Source organism: Monopterus albus, unplaced genomic scaffold (assembly GCF_001952655.1).
Source record: "Monopterus albus unplaced genomic scaffold, M_albus_1.0 scaffold147.1, whole genome shotgun sequence".
NCBI lineage: Eukaryota > Metazoa > Chordata > Actinopteri > Synbranchiformes > Synbranchidae > Monopterus > Monopterus albus.
In genome coordinates, this window is record NW_018128027.1 from 1,681,078 (window position 1) to 1,691,749 (window position 10,672).

The 10,672-nt window shown below is 42.5% G+C and overlaps 2 protein-coding genes and 1 long non-coding RNA gene across 12 annotated transcripts in view; 1 reads left to right on the forward strand and 2 right to left on the reverse strand.

Moving 5' to 3' along the window:
• Positions 1-1,787, reverse strand: part of adss1 (adenylosuccinate synthase 1) — a 5,969-nt gene extending 4,182 nt beyond the window's left edge. The window contains exons 1-5 of the mRNA XM_020614543.1: positions 1,364-1,787; positions 421-523; positions 278-340; positions 123-173; positions 1-38 (exon numbers count right to left, since the gene is read on the reverse strand). The exon at positions 1-38 is cut by the window's left edge and continues 62 nt beyond it. Coding sequence (XP_020470199.1) covers positions 1-38; positions 123-173; positions 278-340; positions 421-523; positions 1,364-1,552 — 444 coding nt within the window. The 5' untranslated portion in view covers positions 1,553-1,787. The remainder of the gene's footprint in view (positions 39-122; positions 174-277; positions 341-420; positions 524-1,363) is intronic.
• Positions 1,788-1,865: 78 nt separating this feature from the next.
• LOC109968339 (inverted formin 2) overlaps positions 1,866-10,672 on the reverse strand; it is a 13,622-nt gene continuing 4,815 nt past the window's right edge. The window contains exons 3-23 of one of the 9 annotated variants that reach the window (XM_020614533.1): positions 10,056-10,171; positions 9,695-9,854; positions 8,789-8,822; positions 8,401-8,542; positions 8,139-8,271; positions 7,337-7,912; positions 6,886-7,031; positions 6,715-6,776; positions 6,532-6,634; positions 6,341-6,426; positions 6,112-6,212; positions 5,934-6,004; positions 5,752-5,859; positions 5,593-5,663; positions 5,368-5,488; positions 5,095-5,259; positions 4,859-4,961; positions 4,600-4,752; positions 3,453-4,322; positions 3,123-3,176; positions 1,866-2,369 (exon numbers count right to left, since the gene is read on the reverse strand). In XM_020614533.1, coding sequence (XP_020470189.1) covers positions 3,124-3,176; positions 3,453-4,322; positions 4,600-4,752; positions 4,859-4,961; positions 5,095-5,259; positions 5,368-5,488; positions 5,593-5,663; positions 5,752-5,859; positions 5,934-6,004; positions 6,112-6,212; positions 6,341-6,426; positions 6,532-6,634; positions 6,715-6,776; positions 6,886-7,031; positions 7,337-7,912; positions 8,139-8,271; positions 8,401-8,542; positions 8,789-8,822; positions 9,695-9,854; positions 10,056-10,171 — 3,374 coding nt within the window. In that variant the 3' untranslated portion in view covers positions 1,866-2,369; position 3,123. The other 8 variants (XM_020614534.1, XM_020614535.1, XM_020614536.1 and 5 more) reach the window with 8 other exon arrangements.
• The window catches only part of LOC109968342 (uncharacterized), a 5,436-nt gene continuing 4,568 nt past the window's right edge, over positions 9,805-10,672 (forward strand). For both annotated transcript variants that reach the window (XR_002276085.1, XR_002276084.1), the window contains exons 1-2: positions 9,805-9,877; positions 10,063-10,205. This is a non-coding gene — a long non-coding RNA (uncharacterized LOC109968342). The remainder of the gene's footprint in view (positions 9,878-10,062; positions 10,206-10,672) is intronic.

The window sequence follows — 10,672 nt, forward strand, 5'->3', positions numbered from 1 at the left end:
TTCCTGGAAGCCATCTACAACCTGGTAGAAATCAAACACTGTGGAGAGACAGAAAATATTAGATTTTTTATTTCATTTTTACTGATTATACTTATGTAAACTGTTGCATAAACTACACATACCAAGGTGCGCCCTGTCTGAGACAATTAGTCTCTTGTCCCAGCCTTTGAGTCCTGGTTAGAGAGCAGAAATCACATCAATATGAGAACAAGCTAATCTTCATTTACACCAGTACATTAGCCTACTGTAGGTGTAAAGTGTATTTTTTTTAGAATACCTTTCTTTTCATTTTTATCACCTTCCTCAAACAAGCCAGGTAGATGAATGACCACTCCATTACCTACAAGAGCAAAATTGAGTTGACAGACTGAGGAGTAATATGATGCTGTCTCTATAAGCTCTGAAGATTAAAACCTTTACCAATGAGTGATATGCTCTTGGGGTTGATGATTCCACTAGGGAGAAGGTGGAAGTCGTACTCCTTGCCATCCACAACCACTGTATGCCCTGCATTGTTGCCCCCCTATAAATTAAAGCAGAGAACATAATGACCATGAGATACCGTCAATGTACTGATGATGATTTAGTTTGATGTCTTATCTTTGAGACAGCGATAAAGCCCCCTCTTCCCTATTCACTAAGCTTTTCCAGCACTTATTTCAACAGGTTTGGCTTGTGGATGGTCCACTCTGGCTCCCTGGCTAAGAGCTGCCCTTCTCACATATCAAACTACCCTGAGAATTTGACCCTGCTCTGAGCGGGTGCAGCTCTCAAGCCTCCAGAATGCCGTGCGCTAGTCCTGTCAGTGGAGAAAGTACAACACAGCAACTGTTGGCAGGTTTCACTGTGGGTCCAGCTTCTGGAGTGACCTCTGTTTTCTGACCAGTGTGTTATGTGCCTGACCTGTCTGGGATTGTTTTATTACAAACTATCTGAAATTCTGTCTTTTCTTTTGCAGTCTTTTTGTGATCAGTTTGGTCAGAGCAACTTTACACCAGGTTTAGATGGAGCTAAATTGCACTTGCTTATGCAAAAAAACAGAAAGACATTTGGCTTTCTACCTCTGTAAAATGCTTTAAATTTGAGTTGAACGACCACACTTCCCGTATTTCGTGACTGAAGTCCTTGGGTGCACGGTGGTGAGCCTACAGTAGTACTCAAAATTGTTTGCTGTCATAGTCAAAAAGGATGAAATCACTGCGGTGTAAGTGTTCTCACTCTGTGCAGTTGTTGGCGCTTCACCAGCCCTTCGGTAAATGTCAGATTCCATTGTGAGGTATCCAAGTAACACAAAGTGTCGTTCAGCAATAATTCAAGAACACACCCCAGTGAAATAGCACAAATCACAAATCCAAAAATTTACCTGACATCTGCAGACAACGTCAGCCTCGGTTGCCAATAAATCAACGACTTTTCCTTTGCCCTCATCCCCCCACTGCGCACCGAGCACCACCGTCACTTTGTTCCCCACGTCACTGCGCGAGCGCTTCTGTCCAGTCGTGGCCGGTTGATTTGTGCTTTTGTGATCTTTTCCCGACCAGGTGAGCGACATGATGGCGGTGGCTCTAGGCTGTCTGTCTCAAGCAGACTACACTGTCTCTAAGCGTAGTGTTGGCATATCAGTAACTTCAGAGCCTATGATGTCAGAGCCAGACGCACACAAGTGCGTGGCTGTGCTCAGGGAAGTTGTTTCCAGGCTGCTGTAGCACTGAGCTGACACAATCTTCAAGAAACAATACACAAAAATCACCGGGGTGCATGGCCGTCAATTCCTAAAAGCCTATTATCCACTGTAGCCTGCATGATGTGGCTTTTCAAATTGAATGATTTCCTCATTACCTCTGTTGATTAAAAACGAGCAGCTGAACAGTAAATTCACTTTTATTAAAATATAAAGTTACGTTACAGTTGGTTATATACTGCCCCAGTAGTTCCTGTTTAAGATCAGCTCGATAATATATAAAGAAATTAAGACATTATTCCAAACAATTGTTACGAGTTAAACGTCATATTATATTGCACCAAACACTATTTCTTTCCATGGGTGCTTAAAGATAAATTATATATTATAGCAAAACACATTCACTGAATATTACAACAATTATACAAAACATATAAAGCAACTTTTTGGAACAGTTCAAAAAGTACAAAAACACTATAATTAATTTATATTAATGTATCATGTTTACAGCCATGTGTACTCTTCATCTGAAGAAACACCTCATTGCAAAAGGAAGACTTCATCCTTTTAAACCAGTCAATGTTCATGTAGCTCCACAGAATAAAATATACCGTATTCTTCCAGTTCAGAACGCCTGTGTGAAATTAACATTTTCTTTTTCCTCTTGATTTTCTTTTTCTGGAGACACCTAGGGAAACAGAAACTAAAATGAATAGACAGAATCAATGATATTTAAATTTTTTTTTATACCATTGCAAGTTAATACATACACAGCTGGACAGTTGTTGCCTCAAAAGCTCTTGGCAGAGAAATCTATGCACAATTGTTTAACTTGCAAGGATTACTAAGTCTATTTTAAAATGTTTTAAATGTGGTGTTTTGCGATAAAACATTTTTAATACATTTACATCAAATGCAGTATCTTTCATCACAGTCAGATTAACAAAGCACAGTTTACAGGATGCACACGAGACTGTGTTAGTAGTAAAACAGTCCCAGTTGCAGATTTAGGGGATGAACAAGAAAATATGGAAAGAGAAAAGACACAAAAGTGACAGCTTTCATGAAACAACTCAGTCCACAATGATTTCACAAACTGCAAGGCTGGTTGAGCGCTGAAACGTGGTTACTTTGCTTAACCACTGATTAACTGCTGTACATTATTAGCACTTTCAGGACTAGTTTCCCTCAGGTCTGATGTAAATTAGAAACACCTCAAGAGCTGTGCATTGGCTCAAATGCTGTTAAGAATTTGGCCTGATAGGTTCTGAATTGGAAAATTGTTAGCAAGTGTTAAAAGCTGGACAACACAGACAAATGAAATCCAGATTCCAGTTAGACCAACAAATGACACGTTATTTGGAACAAAGCTTCGACGGTGACTGAGCTCATCAAGATGACGGTCCTGCTTACTGTTTGCTATCACATCGACTTGACCTACCTCACTGCAACACACAGCTTGTTTTATGTTTAGTGTGTCCTTTCCCACTGTTGCCTTGTGTTTCAGAGAGTCAGAATGGAAAACAGAGCATTCAAACAAACTGACCATCGATTAAATTCATTCAATATTAAATCTACAAAATCACTGCATAACATGCTCTTTCATAAATTGCATGTAATCATGCAAAACACTTTGAATATTTACTAAAATAGCCCATACATAAAATCCAAAATGCAGGAATAAATAAAACAAATAAGGATTTCCCTTTAAGACACACCAAGAAACTAGTATTCCAAACATGATCTTTATTTAACTGAATAGATGGATTACCTTGATTACTCTTCTTTTTGCTTCGTTTAAAGAGACTCTTCCATTTCTTTGGTTCAGGCTTAAGAGATGGAAGCACTGCTTCAGACACTGACGACGGCTCTTCTAATTTGAGTCCATCTGGGATGTCACACACCTCGATGCACTCACCGAGTTTGGTCAGACTGCTTTTAAGGTTCGACTCTTTGTGACTCACAATCTCATCTTGGCTGGACGTTTGAGCAACAGTGCATTCTGGTTCTTCTCTGCCCTTCTCTTCTCTTACAGTCTCTGTTAAAGGGCTTATTTTATTACTAGTTCCACCTTTCCCATCTTCCATTATATGGCTTTCACTACTCTGCATCACATCAGTGTCTGTATTAGATAAATGGCTTTTCTTGATCTGAACATTCACACTAATATCTATTGGCTCCTCAGGCAGCAGCTTCTCTGGTACCAGGCTGGAAGTGCTGTCTAACACAGCATCTAGCAGGTCAGAATCTGAGGGAGAAAATGGGCTGAGGATGCTGGTCTCAGCTGAATCTAATGAAAAGCCATTTGTGCTGAGACACGGTTGATGTTCCCTGTCAACCTGAGGAGGCATCATACTTAGGGATGATACTGCAGGTTTCTCCAGGTGTTGCTCCACCTGCAGTGACACAGGTCTCTCTAGGGGTGCCTCCGTCACAATGGCTGGTTTTCCTGGGGGTGTTCTGGGAGATACAGCTGCTGCGTCTGGCACTGTTTTCTGTGCTGGTGGAGTCTCTTCTGATGGGCTGATGAAGCCGTTCACTTCGCCTGCGCTGGCCTGGTGAGCCTCTGTCTGAGGTTTGGTGGGAGCGGAACTGGTGGCCATGTTTGCGGCTTCTTCGTCTACAGGCTTCACACTTGATTCTGAGGGGGAGAAGTTGATAGTAATGATGCGAATGGTAAATATATGTAAAATGGTGATTTTTAAAAATGCACAAAGATGCATGACAAAAAAAAAAAAACTCCATTTAACTAAAGGCTAAAGTAGCTCAACAAAGCAGCAAAGTGATGTAGCTAGTTTAGGGAGACATGAATGGTGTTTAAGCATAAAAGAAGAAGCTTAGATAAAGCAGCAAGGCTGTGCTGTAGCTCAGGAGCGGAACTAGAACTGCGGATGGAGGCCACAGTCTCTTGTCCTTACCAGGCGCGCTGGTATCCCTATGTATTTCACTAGAAGGGAGGCTTTCCGAATCGCACCTGGGCCTGGTCTTTCTTAGGCTGAAACCTTTCCTGATATCCGCCAGGAGGTGGTCGATAATGCAGCCATCATTCTGTGGCACAATGCCTTTCCTGACTGGTAAAAGCAGGGTAAAAAGAAGGCTTAAAATACACACCATTCAAATCACATCTTTGATAGGAATTTCTGGTACAGTGAGTAACAGAGGGTTTTCACTACTTACTAATTTTCCCATTCTCTCCCCTCTGTCTCTTGGACTCTTCCTCTGCCAGCTGCTTCTTTCTCTTCTCTGCCTTGGCTGCCTGCTCTTTCATGGTTTTGTTTTCCTGTTATAAAAGAGCTGTCACTCAGTGCCAAATGTACGACAGTCATGATCCAAAGACAGCAGCACCCCTATAAACAAGAGGGAAACTATACGCATAGTCAAAATGGCCAACATCAACAAAGTATCTCCCTAACCTTCAGCGACTTGATGAAAAGTTCTCGGAATGTCCTGATGGTTCCGAAGAGTTCCTCAAGTGACAGCTGATTAGCATCTTCACATAAGTAGACAGCCAGCTCACTCCTCTTCTTCTCGATCTCAGTGAACCTTTCATTTAATACTCGGCATGCCTCCTGTCCTTCCTTAAAAAGAGAAAACAAAGGCATTTGGAATGTGGAGCTGGCTGCCAAAACTATTACTGAGTAACCCATATTGACTGTTTGCAGACAAAGCAGAGGTCATCCTCTTACCTCAAGAGCTTTTGCATATTGCTCTTTCACCTCATCCACAGAGTTGGAGACCTTCCTGGCTGTCTCGTTCAGTCGTTTTAGTAAGGAGCTGGCTTCTGACTGGACAGAATCCAGTTTAACTCTGAGGACCAAGTGTAAAACAGGTTATGTGTCTGTTATAGATCCACTTACAGCCATTTGAGAGAGTAGAACACAAGCTTGTGGAGATGTAAAAGGTTTCTGTACCCTGCTGCTTTTTCACAGATCTCTATATCCTCTGGCAGTGCCAATAGCTCTGGGTGTTTTGCCTCCGCTTCCTTTGCAAGAAAAGTCACAAAATGGGGTAATTAAACATGTTCATGACCGAGGAGTGGGGGGCTGACAGCTGTGAGCGAGTGAGTTTACCTCCAGGATGTGGTGAAGCAGTGTAATGCGGCTCTTGTTGGCCTTGGTCTCTGTGAGCTTGAGCAGAGAACTGATCTTGAACCCTTCTGCATTCCCCGTGTGACTTCCCTGGAAGCAGACCAATGATTAGAAAGGCCCGTCAAAATGTCAGCATAAGATATACGAGACAAAAAGTTTCTTACATAGTTGAGAAAATTTCCAACATCAAGGATGAGCCTGCAGAAACTGGGCATGAGTGTACTCGTTCTGAGAGCTGAGAAATTTGTTACATTGTGTTAATTTGATTATAAATGACCAGAAAGCATGAGAGCAAAAGCCTTATTTCAGGAAAGCAGAGTAGAAGGACTTGGCTTTACTTACACTGGCAGGCCTCCTCAACCAGCTTGACTTTAGGACTGAGCATGTCCAGTACTGAGGAGGTCTCCTCACACAACAACATACACTCAATCCTCAAATGATAACTGGGGAGACAAGCCAGAAAACAAAAGTTAATATAGAGCTAAAAATGCTGACATGCACTGGACTGAAAACATTAGAGATAAGCACACACATAATTAACAGTTAAAACAGAACTGGGATAGAAAGTTACCACGGCACAGTCAGGAGGGCAGTGTAGAAGCGGTCGACATTTGACAGCTTGTCCTTTTCTCCTTGGAAAGACTTTAAATTTTCAATCTACACCAAGGCACAGACAATGACTTACAATGTTATTTTAAGTGGAGGCCATTAATTGGCAGATAAATGTGGCTAATCTTAATGGTGATGCAGAAGTTTTCTAACCTCATGCTTTTCTGGTAGGAGCTTTAGCAGCTGCTTTAGCACCTCTACATCAAAACGACTACGGTCCCCGTTCTGAATCATGGATACAAAATCCTCACTTGTGCTGGACAAAGAAAATGAAAAATGTTGAGCTGTGAAAATAAGCCAAATTCTATAAAAATACTGTAATGTGTAATTTCTCACCATTTGAACTGCTTTAGAAATATATTCACATTCAGGCTTTTCTTTGGATCAATGAATGTAATCTATAGAAAAAAAAAAAAGATGTGTCTGATTATTCAGTTGTGATAATTAGGTGCCTTTGTTCTGAGCGCTGCAGCTCTGAGGAGCAGTGGGAGCGGTGACAACGCACACCTCTTTTGGCTCCTTCTTGACAGGAGCAGCTGACCCCTTGTCTTTGTCTTTGGTCACTGGGAGACAGAACAACTGCTCAATACTGCTGTAGTCCGGCTCCCGAGGAGGAGGCTCTTTCTGAACTGAGGCCCACATGGACTGAGCATCTGTGTGTGGAGGAAGACAGTAACCTCCCATGAGCTCATGTGACTCCATTTTGTACCAACATCCCACCGTGGCTCACAGCCATTTCATGTTCCTTCTGTGAATAATATTTTGATAGGCAAGCTTTTCTTTACAAATAGAAAAAGACTGAGTGCTTTAGCATTAGCACAAGTCAGCTTTACACACTCAAGCCAGAGTTTGCTTCATAAGTTAAATGACAGATTGATGTCGAAAGTATTTAGATTAGATTCAACTTTGTCATTACACATGTACAAGTACAAGTACAAGGCAAGGCCTTCTCACTCACCAGTAACAGCACGAAGCTTCTGCCAGTTGAGCTTCTTCATTCTCAGGGAGGGACATCGGCTTGTCTTTGCGGGTGTGCTGCACCCCAGGACCTGACTGGTCTGAGCCACTATCATACCTGGGGGAGGAGGCGGCATACCAGGTAAAGGAGGGGGTGGCGGAGGTCCAACTCCCATCCCTTGTAGGGGTGGTGGAGGTGGTGGAGGAGGCATACCTGGACCACAGGGAACTGGTGGTGGCAGAGGTGGCATTCCAGGCAAGGGAGGAGGTGGAGGGGGGCCACTAAACATTACAGGTAGCAATGGGGGTGGAGGAGGTGGCGGAGGCGGCGGACAAAGGTTTAAAGGTTGGAGCCCAGGCATACCAGGGGGTAGAGGGGGTGGAGGTGAGGCACAGAGTGGCTTTTGAGGGGATGCTGTATTTTTGTCTATTGTCTCTTTGTCCTGTTGATCCAGGTCAGTCTGCACAGCCTTGTCTACTTTCATTCGCTGGCCGTCCACTTCATGATGACCGTCCCAGCTCTTGCCTTTTGAGAACATCAGCCGCTGCATGATCCTCTCACAGGACTCCATCTGAGCTGAAGTACAAATACAAACCAACACACATGCACACAAGATGTACTCCAGTGAAAACTACTTCTCTCACTAAAACAGCAGCTTTCAGACATCCTGTCATCTGCTGCCTCTAGTGCATTGCTGCTATCTGTTTTTCTGGATAATCACTCATTAATTATTGAGGAGGCCATTAGCCTCTTCAGAGTGTTGACCTGAAGTACATGTACTGTTGTGTCAGTGCTGACTCACAGTCCTGGGCCAACAGTATGGCTCTATTAGTGATGGTTTCCAGAGCCTGCCAGATATCAGAGCGGCTCGGTCCCAGAACCAGTAACGTCTGCAGAATGGACAGCAGCTGGAGAGAGGCAGGATAGCTGCTCACCTGCGCACACATAAACTGGGGATATGTGCCAGCTCCACAAAAATGTAACGCAATAAAGACAATAAAATATGAGTCTCCAATTTACTGGACTGTCTTAGTTCTTAGATGACAAAGCCAGTCAGTCCTCACCTCATTGAAGAGTGTGGTGAAAACCTCCAGGTGATTACTCATATCAGTGCCTCCATACATTCGCAGCAGCTCCTCCTCATCTTCAGCCATAGCCTCTTCAAAAGCTTCACACTGAATAATCAAGTCTTCATCCTCCTGCTCCCTGTGCACCACACACGCACAGATCACTGCTGGAATGCCATTTTTATCTTTTCAAAAACATTGACAGGACCTTTGCTCAAATTACTGTTATTAATGGGCACATACTGCACACGTCTTTTCCTAAAAGCCCTGCTCTACTTACAGCTATTATGGACTTTAACCTCTAAAGTCATAATACATTTATTGTATAACATCTGAAACAGAGATGAGGACAACATCAATTCTGAATAACAAAAGGAAAGCTCACCTTAACTTTGGCAAAATATCAAGCAACTGAAGCCCTGCAAGACAACAACAAAACAGCCCTGAATGTCTTATCACAGCACTCAATTATCAGATGGTAAGAAAGTTGGTTGAAAAAAAGAGTCACATGTCTCCTAACATTGGCATATGTTAGTTTTGGGGATTTGGGAGGAAGACACAGGTGGGCAATCACAAAAGAGGAGTGGCCAATCAAACAGCTGATTGGTCCAAGCTGGTGGGTGGAATTTTAAAAGAACTTTGGAGGGGGGTCATGCAGCCTATTAGCAGTGACTGTAGGGAGAGAGACTGAGGTTAATGATGACGAGTAAAATCTTTGATAAAATTCTGTTTAATTTACAACTTTGTAGGCTGGTGTTGTTAGCCTGCTAGCCCCTACATGCTATGTTTACAACCATATCCACAGAATTGCTTGTTTCTTTCTTGCTTTTGGCCACACCGCATGAGGAAATTTCACCAGTTGGATTTTGATCCGACTATATGTACACATGTATGGTTGGCTAGAGGTTTCATTCAGATGGCTCACTTTCTCACATAGCTATCATCAAGTCACATTAGCTCAGGGTGATTTAATTAATGTAGCTTAAACTAAAACCTTTGATTGTCACTAGGTATGTTGTAAACTGCATGAACATATAGAGCTTCCTACACTTGAGACTGACTTAGTTCTGAGACATTTTGTCAAAGTTATAATCAGGACTTTAGACCTATTCTCAGTCAGACCCAGTGACAGAGATATTTGTAACAGAGCTCCTACCAATGGCCTGCTTTCCCCTCTGCATTCACTTTCAGCACAGAGGGGAAACACTGTTGTGCTAACAATGTACCACAGTGTGACCTTGCTTATGGTGGGACTCTAGTCTCCTGACTGATTGCTAAATAGAGAGCCTACCAATAAACTCCTTTCTCATCTTATCTCTCTGCCTGAGGTCATCTGTCCCGAAGATGAGGGCGTTGATGACACTGAGGAGTGTGACCATGTAAGGGATGTTATCTGTGGCCTGCAGCTCATTCATGATCACACTGAAGCGATACTGCTGTGTCTTCACGCCCTGAAGGGGAAACCAAAGTCAGTGTAAGTAAGCAGTTCATTATCATTAAGGAATTGTGATTCGGCAACAATTAGGCATGCAGCCCACCACTAGAGGAGATTATTAATTAATTTATTGCTCAGACTGGTAATGTAGGATCACGTGAGGCTAGTTCCACAGCAACTTAACATTTCAACAATTCCTGTTTCTAAATCTGCTTGCCTTGTAGTGGTCCAGGGCATCTAGGGCCAGGCGGTATCCATCCGTGGAGAACACGGTTAGGGCAGCAAGTAGCTCAAATACCTGCATCTTCACCATGGTGTTGGAGGTGTCCAAGGCTGTGGAGCATCATGATCAAACACATCAGTACAGGTAGAGCGCTCACATTTCCCAAAGTTTTATCTTAAAGCAAGCCTTTCTCTCTGTTTGTTCCTGCTTATGCCTAAACACAAGCAGGACACTTTATTTCACTGCCTTTCAGGCAACTCAAATTGAACTTTGGCCTCTAAGGACGTGGCATTCTGCTGTAGACAAACATGCTTCTGTTTGAGGAGGGGAAATCCAATATTCACACCGCATTGTGACACCACATTTTTTTAGGGAATTCCTGAAGCAACCCCTTAAGATTCATCTTTATATGAAAAGCAGAGTAAAGAGTTAAAATAAAGTAATATTAATTCCATTGTCCCAATTCAAATTGCTTTTATATAATTTACATTTTATTGTGTGGGTACCAAATGATCTATGACACTGGATTTTTTTTAATATTGATTTATTTACTTCGATTTTTGTGTTTGTTAATATTGTCCTGCTGTTTTTGTGTGTGTGTTTTTTTTTTT